Raw genomic sequence first — 26,702 nt, forward strand, 5'->3', positions numbered from 1 at the left:
CTTGTGATCTCTAGGTGTCATGGAATACGAAAAAACTGGAAAATGGCGGGGTAAAAAAAATTATACAAAAAAAAGTATGGGCTATAGCTCATGGTTTTTACCAAAATTGGCCAATTTTTGACTAGGTTGTTTTTCCCATATTCGGCCACATGGGCCTAATTGAGTATCATCCGATTTATCGTTATTTAAGCATAACACTAGGCTTTAAGTGGCATTTATCAACCTGCAGAGGACTCTTGTGATCTGTAGGTGTCATGGAATACGAAAAAAACGGGAAAATGGCGGGGTCAAAAAAATTATACAAAAAAAGTAAATTGGCCAATTTTTAACTTGGCTGTTTTTCCCAGATTCAGCCACATGGGCCTAATTGAGTATCATCCGATTTATCGTTATTTAAGCTTAAAACTAAGCTTTAATTGGCATTTATCAACCTGCTGAAGACTCTTGTGATCTGTAGGTGTAACTGAATATGAAACAACTGGAAAATGGCGGGGTCAAAAAAATCGTCCAAAAAAAAAGTATGGGCTATAGCTCATGGTTTTTACCAAAATTAGCCAATTTTTAACCTGGTTGTTTTTCCCAGATTCGGCCACATGGGCCTAATTGAGTACCATCCGATTTATCGTTATTTAAGCTTAAAACTAGGCTTGAAGTGGCATTTATTAACCTGCAGAGGACTCTTGTGATCTGTAGGTGTCATTGAATACGAAACAACTGGAAAATGGCGGGGTCAAAAAAATCGTCCAAAAAAAAGTATGGGCTATAGCTCATGGTTTTTACCAAAATTGGCCAATTTTTAACCTGGTTGTTTTTCCCAGATTCGGCCACATGGGCCTAATTGAGTACCATTCGATTTATCGTTATTTAAGCTTAAAACTAGGCTTGAAGTGGCATTTATCAACCTGCAGAGGACTCAGTGATCTGTAGGTGTCATTGAATACGAAACAACTGGAAAATGGCGGGGTAAAAAAAAATCGTCCAAAAAAAGTATGGGCTTATAGCTCATGGATTTTACCAAAATTGGCCAATTTTTAACTAGGTTGTTTTTCCCAGATTCGGCCACATGGGCCTAATTGAGTATCATCCGATTTATCGTTATTTAAGCTTAAAACTAGGCTTTAAGTGGCATTTATCAACCTGCAGAGGACTCTTGTGATCTGTAAGTGTCATGGAATACGAAAAAACTGGAAAATGGCGGGGTCAAAAAAATCGTCCAAAAAAAAGTATGGGCTTATATATAGCTCATGGTTTTTACCAAAATTGGCCAATTTTTAACCTGGCTGTTTTTCCCAGATTCGGCCACATGGGCCTAATTGAGTATCATCCGATTTATCGTTATTTAAGCTTAAAACTAGGCTTGAAGTGGCATTTATCAACTGCGTGATCTGTAAGTGTCATGGAATACGAAACAACTGGAAAATGGCGGGGTAAAAAAAATCGTCCAAAAAAAAGTATGGGCTATAGCTCATGGTTTTTACCAAAATTGGCCAATTTTTAACCTGGTTGTTTTTCCCAAATTCGGCCACATGGGCCTAATTGAGTACCATCCGATTTATAGTTGTTTAATCTTAAAACTATAAGCTTTAAGTGGCATTTATCAACCTGCAGAGGACTCTAGTGATCCTGTCTCTTATACACATCTAGATGTGTATAAGAGACAGTCCTATTTCTTGTCTGGCTCTCTTATTAGACCGGTGACCACCATTTAATAAACCTTGGTGTTACTTTCAACTCAAAATTGATCTGGGCGGACCATGTCCATGCCATTGTTTCCAAAAGCGTATGCTTGGTTTTGTTTGGAGTGTGGCTGGATATGTTTCGACCAGTGCATTTTGTCTCTCTACAAAAGCCTTGTATTGCCAGGCCTGGAGTATGCTCAACCCGCCTGGTTTCCATGGACTAAAACTTTGTCAGATCTGCTTGAGGGAGTCCATAGAAGAGCAATTCGTTTTTCTCTTAAACAACATCGAGGACAGATGAGCTTTGAAGAGAGGTTACATTTGCTTTCTTTTTCATCTTTGTCTGTCAGAAAGGACAAACTGCTTTATTATTTTTTGCTTTAAAGTTCTGTTGGGCCTTCTAAACTGCAGCACGGTTTATGATGGTATCAAAATCAATACCAGACATAATGATCGCTTGTGTTTCCGTCACCAAGCACCCAAGTATTTTTCAACTCGATAGCCATCAGTTTGCCTCGTGCCTGGGACCATCTCCCTAGATTGTTAAATGATGCTGCAGTTTTAGAAAGCCCATCCTCTTTTCTTCGTAAGGTTTGTAATTTGATTTGCTGTAATGTTTGATGTTTTAATGTGTTGGGTAAACCAGCTTTGCTACAGTGATTTGGTTCACTCAGGTTGTCCCTGGTCTCCCCAAATTTCAGCTTTTTTTTGTTGTTGTTGTAAATGACCAAATAAATAATGAAATGAAACTTAAAGGTAAAAATTAAAGAATTTTCTTGTAAATATGGTGTTGAAAAAAAACGGAAGAGAAACAATAATAAAGAAAAACTACTTAAAGAAGTGAATGAACTAACCAACAAACTAGATGGTGTTTACGATGAAGAAACCGATAGACAATTAATAAATAAAATAAAAGACTTAGATTAGATATACTCGATTGAGGCACTAGGAGCAAAAATTCAATCTAGAACAAAATGGTTTGAAAAAGGTGAAAAAACAATGAATTCTCTTTAGGGTTAGAGAAAAATAAAGCAAAAAGAAAACATATTACCACGATACTAAAAAACAATGGAAAATACACATCAGATAAAGACGAAATATTAAAAGAACAAGTTAATTTCTATACATACTTGTATTCAGATAAAGAATGATTGATAAATATCTAGAAAAATCAAGAGTTATAAAACTTTCAAAGGAGTAAAGTACTAAATGTGAAGGTTTAATAACAGTTGATGAACTTACAATACAGTTTTTAAAATGCAACTCAATAAAAGTCCAGGATCTGATGGCTTGAGTGTAGAATTTTATCGAACATTCTGGGATTACATTAAAGACATTTTATGCAATTCTTTAAATCATAATTACGAAAACAAGAAATTAACAAACACACAAATAACGGGCATTATTAACTTAATATTTAAAAATGGTCAAAGAGAAAAATTAGAGAACTGGAGACCAATCACCCTACTCAAAGTAGATTACAAAATAATGGCCCATGAGAAAGGTTATATAAATGGTAGTTTTGGAGGGGAAAATGTAAGATTAGTAGAAGACATACTTTCTTACACAAGCGATAAGAATAAACCAGATGGAATGATATTTTTAGACTTTGCAAAAGCTTTTGATTCAATAGATAGAAACCTGATATTTAAAACTCTAAAAAAATTTGGCTTTGGGGCATCATTGCTAGATTGGACTAAGGTAATATATCTGTCTCTTATACACATCTAGATGTGTATAAGAGACAGGTCTAAGCCCCGAATAACTACAGAGAGTCATCCGATTTATCGTTATTTAAGCTTAAAACTAGGCTTGAAGTGGCATTTATCAACCTGCAGAGGACTCTTGTGATCTGTAGGTGTAATTGAATACGAAACAACTGGAAAATGGCGGGGTAAAAAAAATCGTTCAAAAAAAAGTATGGGCTATAGCTCATGGTTTTTACCAAAATTGGCCAATTTTTAACCTGGTTGTTTTTCCCAGATTCGGCCACATGGGCCTAATTGAGTACCATCCGATTTATCGTTATTTAAGCTTAAAGCTAGGCTTGAAGTATCATTTATCAACCTGCAGAGGACTCTAGTGATCTGTCAGTGTCATGGAATACCAAAATACTGGAAAATGGCGGGGTAAAAAAAATCGTCCAAAAAAAAGTAAAAACTGGAAAATGGCAACAATGGTGGGGCTTTGAAAGTCCCTTTCTGGGCCCCCTCTACTTCAAATTCCTGGATTTGCCACTGGACAAGCAGACACACAAGACGAGTGGTCATTTTTTTTTTCACGGTAAACGAAGGGGGATGGCAGCATATTATTCACCCCGTAGATCCACGACTGCGCATTGGTATCCTTGCTTTATATTAGTTCTATTAATCTGATTAATTACAGCGTTACAGGGAGTGAAGTTGTCTTATGAGAAGAAAATAATTAATAAGAATTAGGATTGGAGGCAAGTTTCAATCACGAGCTACAACCCCAATCCCCTCTACATAATGGACCTTCCCGCTACGCCCCGCCTCTTGAACATTGTGGCTGGCCCTAGTCCCTCCTTTTGGAAAGTGAAAAAAAAACTGATCGACCAAAATGCATCAGAGGTTATTTTTGGGCGTCTGGAAAATGATGCTTTCAATTGGGCATGTCCCAGGACCCTCGAACGTTAGTGTTGCCTCGATCAGCCCCAATTTCGGACATCTCTGGATCTGCCCCAGAAAAACGACAGTGTAAAAGCAAACAATGTGCGCTTGTAGGATCATTTTTACATCTCTCCTTCATAGGAAACTTTTGTGATACACGTGCTTATTCCTGGACTGTTTTGATCGGTCGGTTGTCTATTTATTTTAATAAAAATTGTCAATATTCAACCACTTGCCATTAGTTCTCTTGGCATCAAAATGCAATAGTAAATATTAATTGTTTTAAACATAGAGAATAAAAACATAGGCCTACTTTGTTGGCAATCAATATAATTACAAGCCTATTCTTGATGTACTTTGCATACTTTTAAAGACTAATATAGTTTTGCACATGTGATACAAATTAAAATTTCCTAATATCCAACAAAATTACATATCACTTTACGTGTAAGGTTGTGTAAGGTTGTAAACTGTACACAAAAAATGAAAGTTAAAATCCAAAAGGAAAAAAAAAAACATACAGTATTATAATTAAAGCTTAAATTTTACCATCCTTCAAAAATCTAACTATGTAGGCCTACTGGTGTTGATGGGTAAGCTATGAGATTGTGATTTTAACTTAGCATGAAGTATTTCTGAAGGTACAGTATGAGGAGGCAGTGACAGTGGTGCAACTAGGTTCTGAGGGGCCTTGGTTCAAGAGTACATGCAGTATAAAGATAAATACTATAAATACAGATGTTTAACTATGCATTGTTTTATTCGATATTTTATAAGGGGACAGGCACTTACAGATCGGGGGACCCTGGAGATCAGGGGCCCTGGTTCAATGAACCGTTTGAACCTGCAGTAGTTATGCCATTGTGAAGTGATAAACTTGTGCGGATTGCATAAAATATAGAACATGGTTTGTGAATTCTAATTTCTGAGGTTGTTTGATAAATATGACCTCCCAACACAAATTATACTGTAATTATGCCTATATACTTAATAATGCCTTAAAAGTAGGATTTAAGTGGCATTTTGAAGCATAGATAGTATTTTCTGACCCGTGCCAGAACACAAAACAATCTGAAAATGGCAGAGTAAAAATTGCCCAATTGTGTAGTCAAAACCAGCTCCTTCGCATTTTTGCCGAAATTTAGCTATTTTCACTTTAAGGTTGATTTGTACATTATGACGGTTCCTGAAAATACTCATTATGTTTTTATTAACATTGTTTTATCATCATTTTCATAGCATCAATACAATATATAAAACAATATATAGAAAAAATGTATATTTCAACCACAATAAGTACTGTAGAGCACATTATTTTTGAGATTATCTAGTTCAATTACCTTATTCAATATTTACAAACCCACAGATTAACTTGCCTGATACTTAACATCCAAAAGTAGATATTAATTTATGTGTACAATTGATTACTGTACATTAAAAATATGAAGATTAAAATAACCAAAACATCCATTTTATAAATGAATACTCCCTGTTTTGAGAGAAATCTGAAGACAAAATTAAGGACCTTCAGAAACTGAACTGATAGCGTTACAGTAGGTAATTTTGTCTAGGGCAATCCCTCAAATTTTAAGCTATAAAACTGTGGTAAATGAAGGAACAGACACTGTATCTCTCAGATTTTAAGGTAAAAAACTAACGTCAAAGAAGGTACAGACACTCTGTATCCCTTAGATTTTAAGCTATAAAACTATGTTAAAAGGAGGTACATGCTCGTATCTCTCAGATTTTAAAAATACATATAATTTTTTTTCCCCCCAATGAAATCTGTTTTACCCCAACGGTGATCTGTCCCCTCCATGGCCCCATGCTGGCATCACTCTGGCTACCGCAGGTAATTATACAATATACTGAATTCTAAACAAATTTGTAAACCTTAAAGCTGGTAAATGATACTCTAGACTCCTCTAACTGTGTGTGTTTGTGGCAACAGCTAAAATCGATGAGTTTTGATGCAGCAACACTACAATGATGCACTCGGAGTACTACTAATTCCGTGGGAGTGAGTTTAATTCATCTACTAAATTGATAAGATGGCCGTTTAAGCAGAGCTGTAAAAAACTCATCGTCACTCATGTACAATTGTCTTCATATGGGTTTTCTTTTCTGAGTGATTTGTTTGATGTTTTTCCTGTAATAAAGAAATAAATTGTTTTTCATTAATTAAAATTAATTGCCTATAAAAATAAAAAACAAACATTAAGATATGACATGAAAATTTTGTTGTTTTAGAGAGCCACTCTCAAAACTTTATTCACTAATATTTAAAAATATGTTCATATTGGCCTGGTCCATGTTTTCGCTGCTGATTGTATTGGCGCTGGTCGAACGGCACGCTCGTCTATCGTGGTTCTGATGGTAGAACAAGCCTTCTTGGATAAGGACTATAAACCATAGGCCCAGTGTACTGAATGGCTCAGTACATCATTCGAGACAAGTAGGGAGATATCCCGGTGTAATGGTACAGAAAACCCAGTGGTGGACGACGAGAGTTGCTGGTATCGCATTACTGGGTAGCACAGAAATAATGGGACCCTTGGGAAGAAAGTCATTGATCACATAGCAAGCTCCATGAGCATCATATTTTATACAAATCTACACTATCATTATTATTATTATTATTATAATTATTATCATTACAGGTATCAATAAATAAATCAATTTTCACTTTTTAATTATAAATTTGAAATGTCAAGAGACAATATCTATAAATCTATACATTAAACTATTGTGACATTTTGAATTTAAATCTTTAAAACACCTGAGCAGTAACAAAGTACACACCAAAATTAATTAATCAGCCAATGCAATCTTTTTTTCAGATATTTTACCAATAGATTCTCAAACCAAATGAAACTTCAATCATGATAATACTGGTATAACATTACTGTACCATTGTCTGGTGTCTTGCTTGTCACCAAGACATCACTCTCATCAGAGTCTTCCAGATATTCACAAGCAAATTGTTTCTTTACTATAAAGTGCACTAAACCTTACCAACTGAAGCAGGCAAATTAAATTGATCAAATGCTTTGAAATATTAAAATGCAATGAAATGAAGATAATGGAAATAAATATGGATTTGTATACATTTCCAGAGTTTAAAACATCGTGAGAATACAGCAGAAGTCACAAGTCTCTAGCATCTCGCTCATTTATTGCACAATCAAAGTACAGCTGACTTCAAATTAGTCATGGCCGTAGGATCCATTCTCAGGGGAGGCAACCGTCTCACAGAGGAGTTGAACATTTCGGGGTCCAAGAGGATATACCACTGAAATTTGGGTAGCATATTTTATTAGAATGTTATGTGCCCCCAACATCCCCCGAAGCATTGTGCGAAAATTGATTTTCGCTTTTATGGAGGCCTGTATCTTATCATTCTTTAAAGTCAATAAGTCAAATTAGAAACTTTATATTATTTGTAATAGTGTAATAGTTTTTAAAAAGTATGAACATTTAGGGCCATTCTCATATTGGGGTTTTAAGGTTACTCCAGGCAATGGCTCCTTGATAGGAAAAATGCTTTTCTTATATTCAGTACTTGGTTTGGTTACCTCATGTAAATCCTGACCTGTTCATGTATTGCACTCTTCAAATGAGTTTTAAAAATAAGCTGGCATTTGAGAATTCATTATTCTAAACATGGTTATAGCTTCATCTTGATACAGTTTGGTATTTAGATTATTCCAGTTTAAGTTTGTGAGTGCTTCTGAACTTCAATTAAATCTTGAGACGTTTGTAATCATTTTAGCAGCCCTATTTCGTAATATTTGAATTTTATATTGTAGAGTTTGATTGCATTGTCCCCACACAACATTGCAATAATTAAAATATGGTGCAAGTATTGACTTGTATATCACTGACTGTATGTTTGATGATGGTCAATCTCATGATTCGCATTGTTATGTTGACAGTTCTAAACCAATTCATTAAAGAGTGCTTTTCCTGAGCCATTTAAAGTAATGATAATAATAATAATGATAATAATAATAATGATGATAATAATAATAATAATAATAATAATAATAATAATAATGATAATAATAATAATAATAATAATAATAATAATAATAATAATAATAATAATAAAATACAAGTAAAATTAAGTTTAGTGGTCTAAAAATTGTACAGCCATAGTGATCTCTCTTCCTTTAAAATTATGATAACCACAAACATATTACTAACCTTAAGCTGTGAAGTCTACTGGAAAAATTACTAGTCAATGTCAGCCAAGTGTACTCTTGCAAAAGAGAGCAAAACTCAAATATAAGGTGAATACTGCAGTAGGTTACATGCTCTTAATCATGAATATATTGACATAAGTTCCAAAAAAACTTTTCCAATAAAAATAAGCATTATCAAACCTAGCAACATTATCAAACCTAGCCTTTATCTAAAACTAATATTCCCTTGTTGTTCGTAATGACATTATTATTAATACAGCCAATTACAGGTCAGAAAACTCGCTGCTGTAAGACATTAATCAAACTGCAGGTCAAGAATCAAAAACTGAGCGAAAGCTTGCTCCATAAAGGACACTTAGTGCACGTAACTAAAAGGTGAAAATGATAAAAAGTATTCATATCAGTAAACCTTGATTTTTATTACCCAGGTGCATGTGTCTATTTGCATTAGACTTACACTTACACAAAAAACCTTGGCAGAACAGGCGTCTATGTACGCAATCGGGCAAATGCAAAGTCTATGGTTAATTTATCAATTGACATTTATTTTAAATTTTTTTTATATTAAACTAAAATCTATTCTTGAATATAGGCGTGAGGTCTGGGGCTATAAAATGAGTGAAAGCATTGAAAAGATCCATGTTAAATTTTGTAAATTTGTACTAGGACAAAATAGAAATTCAGAGATTACAGCAATTAAAGGCAAACTGGGTCGACATACAACTATATCTAAAAGATTGACAAGAATCATGAAATACTGGTTGAGAATTATAAAACTGGAAAGAGAGAGATTAGTACATAATGCATATGTGGAACAGTTAAGATAACGAGAGTGATTGCTAGGCAAATTGCATTAGGTCTTTTTTGTTTTATTATGGATATGGGGAAGTCTGGATGAACCAAGGGGTTGGCGATGAAACAGCTTTCATTTTAAAATTTTTAAAAACGATGCTAAGACATAGATGAGCAATATTAGTTTAGCAGTATAAATAACTCAAGTAAACATGTGATGAATATGTCCATACTACTACATATATAAAAATTTTGAAGGTAATTAGAGCAATAATGAAGGTATGATGGGGTCCTGAACATTGTTGCACGACCATTGACCCTAGAAAACCCCCTAGTTTAACCGACCGGATGACTCCATGGACACTTAATATTAATTATGAAATTTATACCAATACACAGATACACATATCATCATTGTAAGTAGAAAGTTTACACTTTGTTTCTTAACTCCTTCAGTGTGAACTGATTTTTTTAAAATTGACAGATTTCAGTGTATTATAAATATCAGGTCAAAGTTCCCATCACAAGTCAGAATTTGTGACCTGAACTTTGACCTGATATTTATAATACACTAAAATCTGTCTAAGCAGTCGGCACTGCTTACCTGTCGTTACAATGTTGGAGCTCAAGCACCCTGTCCAGGTTGAAGTCTATGCAAAGTTGACAGAGTTGAAATTATGCCAGGGTGCCGAAGGGAAGTAGACACCATCCTTTTTCCGCATGACTGACACATCTTATGTCTCAAATTGAGACTATACAGCATTAATTCCATGCTGAAGTCACCTGAAATTTGATGAGAATGAAGTTTATGATATACCATTGCCAAAGAGCAATCACGAACATTGATACTACACACAGGCACAGGCAAACCCCAAGTATTCCCATGCACAAGAGCACATGTGATGTGCAACTGGCCTTTAAATGCGACACAATAAAATGTGTATGGCAAAATGAAAATCTTGCCACTTGGGTCAAAGTCATCAATAAAAATTCACTACAAACATCATAATTGTATTATAGTTTCATTTTTCTTTTTCTATATTTGTATGTGCAGTACTTGTTTGACCTATGAAAGCAAGCTCAATGCATATGCTATCTGATTGTAGAGCTATCAGCTGTGCAAGCAATCCCATCTTGATATCTGTGGTACATTCACGCTTTTGTATGCTCAAAACAATTCAAAATCAATACCTGTATCTGATATCCTGCACATTTCAGCAACGCCCACATTCAACGGATCACAAGTAGCACAGCCGGGCCTACATTGTAACATACCATATATCAGTTGATACAAGGTAAGAACTTAATATGATTGTTTTATTAATTAAAGATTCAAATTAATAATAATAATAATAATAATAATGATTTTTAAAGTGCAAACATCCTGTACCGTCTGAATGAAGAACACATTCTACTATAAAGTAAAACAGTAGGCTTGGTTTAAAGATGGTAGATATTTTATGATTGACTAACATAGAAAGACTCGTCATTTATTTTATCCATCCTTTTACTTATTTTACTAGATACATTTCCTTAAATTGGATTTTCATATATACTTTAATACCTGATAGGATGAATATTTTTGTCAAAGTTTAAGTGACAATTTAAACATCTATGAAGGGAACACTTATTTTGTTATTGTATCAAAATAACTACAGTAGTCTGTCAATAAGAAAAAAATCTTTCAAATTTATATTTTGACAACTTTTGAGCAATAAACTTAACTTTTTTCACTTTCAATCTTTAGAATGTGCTACTTCGTATAAATACAGTCTTGTCAATTTTCACCACTAACCATGGGGATTTCTTGCTTTGTGTATTTTCACATACCAGTACTGTAGGCTAATGTATACTGTACAGCTCCACCCTGACTTCTACTTAAGTCGTTACTCTATTCATGCTATTCTATCTTGTACATCCAATAGAAAGTTCAATATTTGAAAAAAAGAATTATTTGACCATTAATAACACTCGGATCAAGAAGTCGGAAACATAGGCCTACACAACTTTTGTAGTTAATTACGTATCAGTTGATTTCCTATCATAAATGATTTATTTTTTGCATTGCAAATTATTGTTATGAATTCATTCTTAGGTCAATTAAGTTAAAATTATAAAGAATCTATGTCATCGTTGTCAACAACATGCCAAAAACCACTATTAAGAGGACAATTTCAATTTTCTAATATATGTACAGTAAGTGTACCTTTTTAGCAAGGTTTGCCTAGGTCGAAACTAACTCTGGCTATATAAAATTGATTACAAGATTGAAAATATTATTCTTAAGGAATAGATAAAAATTACTACTATGTGAATTTTCTATTGATCTAATCTACGTAAATTTACCGTCAGAGTTATACTTAAATTAAAATTGTTTAGGTATTTATTTGAAAAAAATATATTAAAACAATAATAATAATAATAATATGTCGCTCTTATATAGCGCTTCATGCACAATGCCTCTAAGCGCTTCACATTACTACCCCGGTCATTGGATCAAACACATATGGAACACATACTCAGCTCCCTGGGGAGAATTCCATAATATTGCAGCTAGTAATCAGCGCAGTTGTGTTCGAACCTACCAGGTACCCACTTGTACTCCTGGGTGGAGAGAGGCAACCGTTGTAGATAATAAGTAGATAATGTTACAATTATGTTATTGTTGATTATTTGCACATGTGTGAAGAGTCTTTCTAGTCATACATGAATATTCAGCATAATTCAATTTGGAACATGAGAATGATGATGGTGATAGGAAATAAATTGTTGATGAACTAAATCTAAGTTTTATGCTTCCAAGAATAAAAAAAGAGAAATATATTACTACTAATCCTTTTCTTGTAGACTTTGTTACTAAGGCAAATTTAGTTGTATATTGCATCTGTTGCTAATCATGCCTGCAATGCCACGATTAATTAAATAAAAATAAATGTAATTATGAAATAAATTTTATTTATTTATTTGATTTATTTAGTTTAATTTATTAATTTGATTACTAAACATTCTAAATAAGATCTTGAGCAGTATTGGGTGCTCTATTTATTAGATTAGTTTTGTACCTCGTTCTGTTTGTTTCTTGTTGAAATCAGTTTTAACAAATTTGAAATATTTCAAATAAAAGATTATATTTCATGGGTGCCAAAACCAGCAATGGGAATTATATAAGCCGACTCTGGCTTTTTGTGATTTTTGGTTCGGTTGGGTGTGGGCAACACAAGAATTTCAGAGTGTGATAAACATATGTATCATGTATGCTTATTGATTTTTTTAAATTAAAATGTTTGTTTAAATATGATTATTTTTTAGAATCTTTATGTTTTTTGTATTACTTTTAATGGTCATCTCAATATTATTGTCCATCTATGAATAATTAAGAATTGCTATAAATAGTAAAATGCATAGAATGAAACATTTCTTGTAATTTTAAATCCCACTGCAAGTGAATTTACCGGTGTGGGATTCTTCATTTGCAGTTTAACTTTAGCTATCTAGGTTTCTACAGTATAAGGAATGTGGATTTGTGTATAATTAAAATTGTCACTTCTTGGGTAGATTTAGAAATTTAGATTAGACGTTTCAAAGCAATTTTAAAAGTACATTCGCAATGTATATTTGGTTTTGTTTTAGGTTTAAAATTCCAACTTTTATTGATAAATTTATCTATAATGCAGCTAATTTGTTGATGAATAAAGAATTTTGAAAATGAAGGGCTGGCAGTGCTTACCTGTCTTTTGAGACTGATCGATATCATCTTGGGCATGCCTCCTTTTTGAAGCACTCAGTCGAGGTTGAAGCCTGTCAACTTTAGTTGAGGGAGTATTGAGTAGGTCGGGGTGACAAATGGAGACACCAAGGTTTTATTTATGTACAGTTAGCATGCTATGCACCAATATGATACTAAGGGTTAGTGTGCTATCTAAAATATAGAGTTAGTAGGTCATAGTACAGTAGGTCAGGCATGTAATGTTTATATAAACATTTATCAGGCTCACTTTATTTCCATTAAAGCAACTCATAGTTTTTACAAAATATTTTTCCAGTGGTACAGCTATATCTATGGTTTACTACAATAATAGGCGATCCCACAACATTATGGAGTTTGTGTATTTGGTCTATAAAAGCACCCCCCCCCCCAAAGAGATTATGCTGCTAGAGTTAATAGGTCAGGCACATAATGTTGATATAAACTTTTTAGCAAGCTCATAGCTGCACTTTCTGTCTATGGTTTACTACAATAATAGGCAATCCCACATTATGGTGTTCGTGCTATTCGGTCTATAAAAGCTTTTGTAAAGCCCCCAAGAGAGTGTGCTGCTATTTTGAATTACTGTAGGTAAAAGGCCAAGTTCATAAAACTTGCTTACATGTACAGTAGGTATGTGTGTATGGGCCAACATCAACACTCTCTGGCATCACCACTGCCCTGGACGCAGGGTTCCCGGAACGCCGCCCTCAGCGGCGTGTGCGAAGCACAACTCAGAGTCCGTAGTGGACCGTGAAATTTCGATATGTTTTCGTAGTCAGATTTGCGATAAAAACTTCAACTACCCGTATTTCTCGACTGAGATGTCAGTGGGATTTGTAATTTGTATGGCAAGGAGATGGTGCTACCCTTAATTCGTAATAAGGGAATTTACACCCACAAACCTTGTAGTTATTAATATTTTGGTTATAATAGAATATTTTTATTTTTTGGTGACGTCACACTCACGCTATAGTTAGCATGCATACGTCATAAACTAGATTACGTCACCTTTTCCTGGTAAGGCAAACTTTCCCGGCGTGCTTTTTTCATTTTATAAACAAGCACCACTGCTTTGCACATGGATGCCTTGCCTAGCTAGGGCTACAGGAGCCGCATTTTTAGCATTGTATAATACTTAAACAAGGTATGTCTGCAACTGAATTATTCTTAGTTATTTTTTTTCCTTCTTATTTTAATTTATTTCTTTCGAAAGTGTACTTTCTATCACATATAATTGCACTGTCTACTTAGGCCTGGGTCTAGTCTTATTAATTATGCCTCATTGTTCCCCGCTACACAGTACATCAGTATGCTAGGCCTCACCCCCCCCCCCACAGTACAGACGTTTGCTAGGCAACTTACTAGGCAACAGAACGTGATTGCACCTTCCCTAGCAGGTGTTCATGTGACATTTGCATATTGTTAGCTACCCAGTTGCATGTATTCCTTTGTGTAAATGAGTACCGTGCCATACTCATTTCCACAAAGTTTGCATCCTCTTTTGGAAAAATGGAACTTGGAAGTAATGGTCTCCATATCTTTGCTAATTAATCACCGTAATTTAGCTTACACTTATGCATGGAGGGAGCACTTAAAATGTACAATAACCATTTCACTACCCGACAAACCCCGAACTTCTATACATGCATTACATAAATAGTTTCATTATGCTGTACTTTTACATCACTGGCGCATGGTATTACAACCAACTGACTGCAGACCATTTCTCCGGTCACACATTACTCTCCATAACGCAGCACCCGCTAGTTCCGTCACCTCTGGATTTCCCAATAAATGATTTCAATTTATGTTTTTTATTCTAGAGTTATTATAAGCTGTACAAGACCAAAACAAGCACTATCTTGTGGCACATTGGATGGTACCTTTTGACACAATTAGTGAATTCAATCAAAATTTCATCCTGTAAATAAGTTTCAGAAAACACACATTCAACTGATTTAAAGGCTTAAAAGATACGCCTTCATTTCTACTAGTCAATATTCAATCAAGGTAAGAAGATGGTAATTAAATTATAAATAATAATTGATAATTATAATTAATAACTATATAATAATAAGTTATTATAATTATAAACATTATAAGTCAATCGTTACTTCATCACTGCAACTCCCAATGTTATTTGCCTATCCCCCACAGTACAATAATTTTTCACATACCGTACTCATGTGAATAAGTGCCCGGGCGGGTAAAATTTTTTTTGCACTTTTTGGGGGGCACCTATCCAAACGGGGCGTTTATTCAAATGGGGTGCTTATGAGAACAGAGTTGAAATTGAGGGGGTGCTTAAGGAAATAGATGAAAATTGAGGTAGCGTTTTTTGAATAATAAAAAAAAGAGCATTTATAGTACCCATAAACGAGGCCGAGATTAAGCAATGATTTTTAGTCCAGTATTGTACAATCTATGAAGGATGGTAAACATAATGAAAACAATCAAAACATTTATTGAACTATCACTCTTTACGAGTTTGTTTTAATGAAAATTACAACCGGTAAAGTACCTATACTTTTAACTGTATGTGTTAAAATGTCCAATCAGATAAATGTAGTGGAGTATTATCTACATTATTTGAAGCCACTACTAGAGAGTACCGTAGTTTAATCAATATCAATTTCCTTATGGTCATCCTCATCGATGTCAGGATCAAGATGTACCTCCTCCTCGTCATCTGGTTGGATTGGATTGGATTTATTCGGTGTAAACACCAAGGATAGCCCATGAAAGTCTAGAAGAAGACTTATTTCCAGTGGGGTCCTTCTGTTGGTGATTGGGCAGTACACCGGGAGACAATCCCCTACTCTTTTCTGAAGAGTGTACTGCATCCTTTAACGTGCACTTGGGCCATAACACACACAGGACCAACGGCTTAAACATCTCATCCAAAAAGGCGATGCGCTATCATAACTTGTATTTCAGCATCTAGCTGAAACACAAGAAGAGGCAGTGATGGGAATTGAACCGGGGACCTAGATATCTCCACGGTTCAGCGCACACAGCGGCTACCACCAGATTAACCGACTGAGCTAGCTGCTCTCTGAAATATTTTCAAATGGGTTTAATCCATTGGCCTTGCTTTCCATTAGCTCGAGATGTCTTTTGAACAATGCTCGTCCATCACAACACGGTTGGTCTTCCTTGAAGCAGTGGATCAAATGGTCCTCTGAACTGTCAACTGCGAGATTCAGCCCACAAATCTTGAATGAATTCTTAATTACTTCCACTGAAACGAGTGCCCATCCTTCAATTATCCAGTTTAAGACAACTTCTCTTGAAGGTTGTTTCAGGTTTCCTCCTTGTGTCTGATTATAAAGCCAATACTGTACCTTTAACTTCAAGCCATTTCTCATAACTTTGTGAACAATGTTGCTTGAATGGCTTATTCCATGACACGTCTGGGGCCTGGGTGTACTTAGTGCATCCATTTGGGACAATCACAGTGTCCACTCGCTTCGATTTTAGTCCAGCAGTCACAGTGTTCTCCAAGTGACTTTCGAATGAGTCCCAACTCAAGAGACGACGGCTGAAGTTTAAAGGACCCTACTACTGTATCTGCCCATCTGTTTGTCATCTCTGTATTCATCCATCCATTTATGCTTTTTTCAACGGTGACCTTGTGTTTTTCAACAAGATAATGAAAATAAAGCAAATATATTATTGTATTCATAAGGCTAACAAAATCACTCATTGCATAGAAATTAACTAAAGAAATTATTAACTATAGTATAATTTGAGGAAAGAAACGTTTTCCACAATTATGTTGAGGTGAAGCGGACACATGGTTTGTATCTTCTTGTTTGTTTTATTTCCATTGTCGATACATATGTTGATTAGGCATGCTTATAAAATACACAAATAAATAGAAATAATAAAATATAGTTTAAATAAAATGTATAGGCCTACACTGTTACTGGCTGTTTCAGGCTTCTTTTGATATTAAGTAAGCTGGAAATTTCACTCACAAGGCCTATTGTTGCATGGAAACTAACTATAGAAATCGGAAAGAAATGCCAACAAACAGGTTCCCACGGTACTCTTTAGGGTGAAGCAATGTGTGGGCGCAATACTGCAAAGAGTGAAGTAGGTCAGATGATAAAATTAGACTGGCTATTTTTAGGTCAAACACATGCCATGGCAGTCACCTCTCGTCTATGGTTTTGATTAAAAAAAAAAATTCAACTTTGTTTAAGCTTTAAACAAAAACAAATTTTATTTGCTTTACTTTATATTTTATATTTGTTTTCTCAACAGACGCTCAAATGTAACCTCTGAGGCCTTTTGGGTGATCAGTTTTTTCCCCGTTTTTAACTTCCTAAAAGGGTGACGGAGCTGAGGATTCCCCCGGCGTCGATCTCCTCCCCCACTCCATTTTGACATCTCTGGAACCGCCCCAAATGGATCCATAGTTGCGATTTGGATTAGGATGATGTACTGTAAGGTACACTGATTAATCTCAGATAAGATAGTATAATACATACACCAAGTATCGAAATGTACGCCATCGTGTCGGGATTCAATATTTCAACAATTAATTTGTAAAAAATTCTAAAACAAACTCACATCCAAAACCTATTATCGGTGCATCTTACTATACCGCATAAAGCTAAAAACGCACACTTTTTGTGTCTGACCCCATGTTCAGAGGTCAATGAAATCATGCCCAAATCTCTGTAATAATCGAGTGTTCAGATTCCAGAAGCAAACACAGTTCCTAACACTAAGGTCTAGCCTAGCTAGGCTGTATCACATACCATCATTGCTGCAAATTTTCTAAACATTCAGCATAGACGTTTCAGACGTCGCTTAATTAACTATTCTAACAATATCAGAATCACGATGTTATTTAATTTTCTTCTCTTTTCATCAATTACCAAATAATTACCAATCAATTATGGATACTAACGTTATAATGTCACTAGTTAACTAGTGATAAATAGGGCTAGACTAGAATGGTTTTTTTTCCTTTTAAATGATTCGCGTGCGAAATCATAGCCATGTAACATCTCGGTAATCTTTACAGGTAAAGATTACTAAGCTATTACAGGGATGTTACATTTGTTTTACATAAATGTGCATTCACGGGTAAATGTAAGAATTTGTTATATTTTGCTACATTTTTCTACATGTGAATCAGGTATACAGTCTGACTAATTAATTTACAATGATTTTTGATATTTGGTATTTGGCATGATTACACTACATATCATTTATTTATAATGTCTTTACAGATGTCTGTATTGGAAGCATTGCAGTTTATGGATAAAAAAGATCTCGAGTGTGCCATCTGCCTCAGCAGGTTTCACCAACCAAAGACACTGAAATGCATGCACACCTATTGTCTACAGTGTATCCAGAAAGAGGTAGAAACTCATGGGAAGATGAAATGCCCAATATGTGGACAAGAACATGGTTTAACAAATGAAGATGTAAAACAGCTCACTTCAAATACAATGACAAGTAATTTACTAGAGTATGTTATGAAAACAGAGGATCAAAAACCAACTAACTGCTCTTTCTGTGACAACCAACCAGCATACCACTGCTCAACATGTCAACTGTATCTATGTGGAGCTCAATGTCTCAAACAACACAAGGCAGTACCTTCAACTAAGGATCATACACTTTACACACTGGATATCATGGAGGAACAGGATAACAGCTTAAACATACACACAAAATGCCCAGCTCATTGCAACACCACACTGGAATTTTACTGCTCCACTTGCAACAAATCAGCATGCAAGAAATGTGAACAAACCAACCACTGTTACCAAAAAGAACACAAAGTTATGCTAATGTCAACAGCTGTAGATGAGTTTAACAAAGAAGCCAGTGAAGTTGTCAAGCTAGCTAATGAAGTTGAAAATATATTAACAGAGAGACTAGAATTTATTGCTAAAGGCAGATCAGTACATGATTCCCAACTAAACTTATGCAGAATAGCCATTGGAATTCAGGAGAAGAAACTGATCAAAAAAGTTCAAGAGAAAAGCAAAGACTTAATGTCAAACATTGATGAGATACACAAACAAATGAACAAAAATAATAATACTGAAGTTAAAGATATTGATTTAAGGCTGAAGCAAGTGAATAATGTGATATCTTTAATCAATTCAGTGTTGAACAAACCAGAACAAAGACAAAATATTGGATGCTATAAGACAATTATCAATGCTGTTAGAGAAGAAGTCCTAGGTACTGATTTTCAAAAATTATTTCATAAAGAAAGTATTATACCAAATTTCATTCCATCTACACATATGGATGACTTGATGAACACGGAAGGCATCGGTAAAATCACAACTGCTAATGGCATTTACAAAGTTGCTGAAGGTGGTAAAGAAATTAGTGTCACAAAAGGACAATCATTTGTAGTGGAAGTATGTAGTCTGGCAGAAAGTGATGAATACAAATTAGAAGCACTTTTAATAAACTCAGACGAAGAATTAGAAACCGAGGTAGAATACCAGGGAAGGGAAGAGTACAAAATAACAGGTAGTTGCAATTTGGAAGGTGATTGGCAAATGAAGATAACAGCTGGAGTTGCACACATCAAAGGATCTCCAGTGAATATCAAGGTGGAGACATTGGGACTTGTTCATACCATTGATAACATATCAGATTATAAAGAACATAACAAAACAGAAAGAGTGACAGATGTAGCATTAGATACAGATGGATGTATATTAGTATCAAGCAATAGTAAAGATATATTGAAGTTCGACCAATCAGGTTCATTTGTTGCTAGGATAGAGGTTCCGGTACCACAAGATGTAAAGGTCTACACAATGCATCCAGTGGGTAATGGTCAAATGTTGTATGGTGACAGCTTAGAAAAATGTGTTGTAATGTGTGATGATAAATTTCAAAAAATTCGTTCATTTGGTAAAGGAATGTTAAAAATTCCAAAGGGTTTAACTGTAAACAAGGTAACCAGGGTTCTGTATGTAGTAGATTATGATGCTCACTGTATTTATAAATTTAATGTTGATGATGGTAGACTGCTGGGCAAGATAGGTTCAATGGGTAGTAGAGTAGGCCAAATGCTGCAACCAATACATGTCGCTTTAAATAAGAAAGGTCATGTGTTCGTTTCTGACACTGGAAATAAAAGAATACAATTATTTGATACTAATGATAAGTTTATTAGAATCCTTGAACCTAAACGAGTGAAGTCAAATCTTGCTATTAAGTGTAGGCGTAATAGTAAACCATTATTTGTATCTGATTCCAATTCTTCTGAAGTTGATGATGATAGCATTGAAGTTTCAGAACCTCTTGCTGTAACCATTGATTTTGATGAAAATATATTAGTATCATCATTTAATCATAAATTACAATTATTTGATAAAGATGGTGGCTTCATAAAACAAATAGATATTGAAGATGATGGAGTAGATTTTCCATGTGGAATCACTGCAATCTGTGATAGACCAAGAAGAGTAGCAGTTGCAAATCACAAAGCCAACAACATTAACATATTTAACTACTGAATGACAGCACCCCAGGACAGAGCTTTGGAAATCAGTGATATTTGGTTATCCTTGTTTAAACTATGACCATCTACCCCCAGTCAACCCGGCCGGAACAGCTACGGGAACAGCAGCACAACCAAACAAAGCGATCAACATCCGTATCACAGCAAATGCTTAATCAGCTTTATTAGGGCATCCATACAGTTCTTAATCATTCATAAAGATGATTTTCTTAAATCCAAACATTGGGACATTACAGTCCAAATGGTTTATCTCAGAACCAAATACCATCAATTAAATTTGTAGTATTATATGCCACATAGTGAACCAAAAGCTTTTTATGATTAACTATTAATGTCAATTCACCATGCAAACCTTCAAGAAATGTATTGTGACTTAATGATTACGTCAATATGTAAATATTTTTTATATATTTCATGTATACACTGATTTAGAAACAGACTTTTCTCAGTTTTATGTGATATTTGTTGGCTTTAGCAATCAAGAGGCCTATTACAAATGAATGAATTGAGACACAATAGGCCATTTAAAGCTACTGTACATAAATAACTCTACTAATATCAAATAAAATACAATTATTTACTGTAATATAAAATAAAATACAATTTAAAATAGATATACAGGTAAATAATATTATTATGAAACCCTGGGTTCTCAAACAATGGGTAGCGGCCCAAACTTTTCTGAGGGTCACAAGACCTCTGACCAAAGAAATGAAACTTTGAAGAACTGGACATTGGTAGTTGGTGTATTATAAATTTTTGTCTTCTAATACTAATTGCTGGTTCTAGAATACCTGAGTGATGACCATTTATTATCCCATCCCCATAGTTTGTTTAAATGGTCATGAGCATAGGCGAGCTGGACTTGCATTGTTGGAGACTATGAATTGTTGTTCAAACACCAATAACCCAAGCCCAAGTTCACATTGTTATTACATTTTAGGAATTTCTGAAAGGTGTGAATTTCTATCTTCAGCCCCTTTTTTAATTTCACTTCTTTTTTGCAGGAATTCTCTGCCGAAACCAAAATATACAAATGGATGTTTGCAGTATACACCAATTTCTCTCAAAATTTTGCAAAAAATGTGGAATTTGTAATTTGTTCAAAAACCAATAACCTAAGCCCAAATTCACATTGTTATTCAATTTTAGAAATTTCTGGAAGATGTGAATTTCTATCTTCGGCCCCTTTTTCAATTTCACTTCTTTTTTGCAGGAACTCTCTGCCGAAACCAAAATATACAAATAGATTTTTGCAGTATACACCAATTTCTCTCAAAATTTTGCAAAAAATGTGGAATTTGTAATTGTCAAATTCAGTCACTTCAAACTGCATGAAGCCAGTTTTGGGCATCTAGGTGTCATTTATCATGTTTAAAATTACCATGGTGAATGCAGTGGCATATGGTGCAGTGGCATATCATGCCCTTCCAAAAAAATACTCGCACTCCTCCCAAAAAAGTCACGGTCAAGTATTTAAAAGTCACCTAAAATCACCGTATTTGGCGAGTTAGCACTCCTCAACTGTTCATCGAGCCACCCCCATTTCACCTTCGCAGCCTCCCACCCATCACCACTTCAAGACACGCCACTAGGTGGGTGTGGACTCAAATCCTATTGCTATGTAATGGTCTTAGATTGGCTTGAAATAAAAATGGGTCACCACTTGAAAAAGTTTGAGAACCAGGGTTATTAAATGCATGCAATAGCCTTGACAATCAATTTGCATCAATAGTATGTCATGCCTCTGAAAGGTTAATAGAACATCCTAATTGCATTAAAATGTATTCATAAAGTATTTTTAAACATTGATGGAATAAATATCATGGGCAACATAGCGGCACTTTAAAATATCAAACAAAACATGCATGCTGATATTTCAGGTGTATAAATATTTTCAAAACATCATTTTTGTCTGCAAATGTGGTTTTGTTCCTAAAATTAACTTGCAAAAAAACGTGCTGGCAAAAACAAATTTTTGCTGCGGAGCAAGTTATATGCTGTATTTGTACATTTTTGTGACTAAGACAATGAATTTCGACAGACTTTTGTATGGTCGAAAGGTACTAAATCAATTACACAGCATTTAATGGTATAAAACTGATTATCTTTTAATATGCATTTTCATTTTTTGATGAATAAAGAATTAAAAAAAAACTGAAAGTGTTTGCAATTGCTTACCGGCTGAATTCCAAGTATGTCTCCTTTTCACACTCTTCAAGCCATCATCCGGCTGTAGTCTGTCCCATTAAGCTCAAGAAGTAGTGTGAATATGTCAGAAGGATAAAATTGCTGACTCGTGTGGTACTTAATATTTGATGGATGGTGTACCATATTTTCTGGGTGGAAAATATAAAATGAAAGCATTTACAGAGTGAATAAAAGCTAGGAAAATTTTAACTTAACTAAACATCAGGTATCTTCACTACAAAACTATTAATTAAATCATTAATTGATTAATTAATTAATAATAAAACAATTATTTTACAAATAAAAACATTGATTTGAATCAACAAAAGGCAAATTTTACTGTGATTGATATTCTGTTCTTTTCACTTGGTTTTGAAGTGTGCGAGATTTAATGAGTCTTGAATTGTTTTAGTAAGTGTTAGAATTGGGAGCATATTGAAATATTGTTTTGAATAAAGGATATAAAATGACGATGACTGACAAAAAGTGGGAATGAATATTTTATAAATAATTTAATAACCTGAGGAGTGAAACCTTTGACCAGTGGCAGGCAAGAAAAATTTATGTTAAATATATAAGTACCATTTTTCGGTATCTAGAAATCCAATTCTTAATATTTTCTCACCTCAGCCTCAACCATGATGGGGCTCAGGTGAATATAGTAATTTTCCTAGATTTTATGTATTAAGTGTCATTTTCCGGCATCTAAAACTTAAAAGTCTCAAATTCTTAAAATGTTCTCACCTAAGCCAACCCTGGTGGATATGGTAGCTTTTGTAACTGTTTACCTCAGTCTCAACCATAGTGGTTGAGGTGGATAATAAAGTGAGCAAGCGCTTCGAAATGCTAGACAGCCAGTGAGCATGTGCATTGAGTAAGTGACGTTATCGAGCCATGTTGAGCATGCACAGTTAGCTAAAAGATGTCTCATGAACCAAATAGCGGCTGTGAAGACATCTCAGGAACCAAAAAGTGGCTGCGAAGAGGGTATAAAATAGAAACGGGAAAACTATATTATGTTATGGATGGAAAATAATGAGAACTGGTGCGGGTCGAAAGCATCTATTTTGGGTATCTTTACCAGTTCATCAATGTTCGTCAGGGGAAATTGTAATTAAATTATCATAAAAAAAGTATATTAGGCTTTATTGTCGTACCTACGTACGTAGACCTATGCAACGACAATCCCATAAAAAATAACCACAGAAACTGACGACACAACCTGGGGCCTACTACCAGCCAAGTAGTAGAGCCAGGGTATTCCACATTTAATGTCGAAAAATACGGTGCCTTATGCTGAAAAGGGTTAGGTTTAGGCTAGCTATTATCGAGATATCGTACGGTACCCATGTTTTATAGGCCCATAAAAAATAGCCACACACTGGCGGCAGTAGTAGAAAGGCCTGGCCAAGCTAATGGGGAAGGGAATGAATACAAATAAATAAAATAATATTAAAATCAATATTATTATTATTAATATTAATAACAATAATGGTAAAAATGCTGTTTGGCTCAGTGGTTTTCATTCTGGTTGTTGAACTTGTAGTCAGCAGGAGTACAAACAAATACAAACAGTAACAGACCCCATGGATGGCAAAACGAACAAGGGAAAACAACGTAAAAGATTAAGAGATGAGATCGATATTTATTGGGGAAGAGTGAAATGGTGCAACACAGCAAGAGAAAAACATTGATTTGGCATCGATATCCTGAAATATTTGTCCAGCAATACTGTACCTGATGATGAAGCCTTTGAAGGTTATGAACGTGGTCGAGCCTTGAGTCTAGGTGACAGCTTAATTAATCTAAAATATGGGAATACAACCAAGACAAACCCAGCAGCAAGAAGAATCTTAGATGAGCCGCCCTTTGACAATTTCATATTCGTTTTTATCATTTTATTATTTTAACATAAATTTTATTTTAAAAATAATCTTTAATTCATATACAGTATTATGCATATTGCAGTAAAAAATTAGGCCTATCCTTAACAATAAATAAGCATAGGGCTATATATTTGCACAAATTGTTCACCAAGAACAACGTAAAAGTTAGCTACAGTTGCACAAGAAACATGGGCAGCACCATCAAAGCCCACAACAACCACCTTCTCCACACCAAATAACAAGTACCGACCAAACTATGCAACTGTCGGATTAAAGAAGATTGCCCACTCTCGGGAAACTGCCTCACCTCCTCAATTATTTATAGAGCTACAATCACAACAAACGAAGAATCAAAGCATTACATCGGGCTCACAGATACCGCATTTAAAACCCGATATACAAATCATAGGCACACATTCAATGCACCAAAACACAGAAACAGCACAGAACTTTCAAAGTTCATATGGAAACTAAAAGACAGCAAAACACAATACAATATCAAATGGTCCATTATTGATAGACCCTCATCCTACTCACCCAAAACAAAGTGATGCAATCTATGCAATGCAGAAAAGTTTCATATAATTTATGCAGACAAACAATCTACTTTGAACAAAAGGCACAAACTCCTTTCAAAATGCAGACACCGTGCCAAATTCCTACTCAAAAACACATAATACCTAATTTGCATCTACACCGGCCCAACTCTACATATACACATCATTGAAATTCCCTTCACTCCTGAAGATTGCCTAGTACATGAAACAGCCTGTAGAGTGAAATTACAAGTTCCTTATTATTAGTATTATTATTATTATACCGCTCTGCATCGAGCACTATACGTTGCCTGAACTGACAACTTTATATTCATTTACATATATATATATATATACACACACATATATATATATATACATACATATATACATTATAACATACGTATATATACATATATATACGTATATATAAGTATATATACATATATATACGTATATACATATATATATATATGTATATACATATATATATATATACATGTATATACATATATACATATATATACATGTATATACATATATACATATATATACATGTATATACATATATACATATATATATACATGTATATACGTATATATATATATACATGTATTTATTTTACTTAATTTAATTATTATTAGGCCTTCTATCATATTATTATATTATCAGATCTATCTTACTTGGCTTTGGCTTGGTTTACCATGCCTTAATTAACTCCACCCAATCTTGTCATTTGTCTTAGGCTTTTCATTACACGTTTTGTATTGTTTCTTTGTTTTATTATAGCCCATCTTATTTTCAGTTTAATTTTCTATTTTAAATTTAGTGTATGCATTTTCTTATTACTGACACTAATGAAGAATATAAATGAACTATGCTAACATAATTTTTAGGTCAGGCTGTGAGGCTATAAATATAATAGGCAAAACCACTTTTATGGCTTTACCACAAATTGGTAGACATGTTGAAGTGATGATGGAACAGCCCAAGCCAGTGGTCGTAACCCACAAGAATAAGATATAAGATAAGCTTTGAGGTTAAATTCTTGATCATAACACTGTAATGGAGAATCATATCACATTTATTTTTTCTGGAAATGTTCCTAAAAGACTTCTCTACACCACAATATGGTTAAAAAAAACTTTAACTTCTAAAATAAAGATGGAAAAAGAGGAGCTGGTTTAATAGTGTATATAAATAGGCCTGCACTAGTACTGTATAGTATGCACTGTTAGTTATGACCATAGATATTTTGCATGTTAAAAACATGCATAAATTACTTCTTTCTAAAACATAACTTGTACAGTACAATTAGAGGAATGTTTCATTTCTGGAATGGGAAGAATTAGCCTGGGTTCCAGGCCCCAATTTTGGGCATTTAACTGATTTACATGAATCAATCTTAAAGTAATAATAATTATTATTATAATAATAATAATAATAATAATAATAATAATAATAATAATAATAATAATAATAATAATAATAATAATAATAATAATAATAATAATTATAA

The 26,702-nt window shown here is 34.2% G+C and overlaps 1 protein-coding gene and 1 long non-coding RNA gene across 2 annotated transcripts; one reads left to right on the forward strand and one right to left on the reverse strand.

Moving 5' to 3' along the window:
- Positions 1-4,879: 4,879 nt before the first annotated feature.
- Positions 4,880-10,079, reverse strand: LOC117108676. The gene is made up of 3 exons (XR_004445396.1): positions 9,911-10,079; positions 8,516-8,570; positions 4,880-6,458 (listed from the first exon to the last, which is right to left on the reverse strand). It is a non-coding gene; the product is annotated as an uncharacterized LOC117108676 (long non-coding RNA).
- Positions 10,080-10,557: 478 nt separating this feature from the next.
- On the forward strand, positions 10,558-21,650 carry LOC117108674 (tripartite motif-containing protein 2-like). The gene is made up of 3 exons (XM_033250771.1): positions 10,558-10,601; positions 14,878-15,064; positions 18,301-21,650. Exon 3 carries the CDS (start codon positions 18,301-18,303, stop codon positions 20,563-20,565), a length of 2,265 nt encoding a protein of 754 aa, XP_033106662.1. The 5' UTR covers positions 10,558-10,601; positions 14,878-15,064; the 3' UTR covers positions 20,566-21,650.
- The last annotated feature ends 5,052 nt before the right edge of the window (positions 21,651-26,702 follow it).

This window comes from Anneissia japonica, unplaced genomic scaffold, assembly GCF_011630105.1.
Source record: "Anneissia japonica isolate Jap-2015-1 unplaced genomic scaffold, ASM1163010v1 scaffold1587_len1432017_cov164, whole genome shotgun sequence".
NCBI classification, from domain to species: Eukaryota; Metazoa; Echinodermata; class Crinoidea; order Comatulida; family Comatulidae; genus Anneissia; species Anneissia japonica.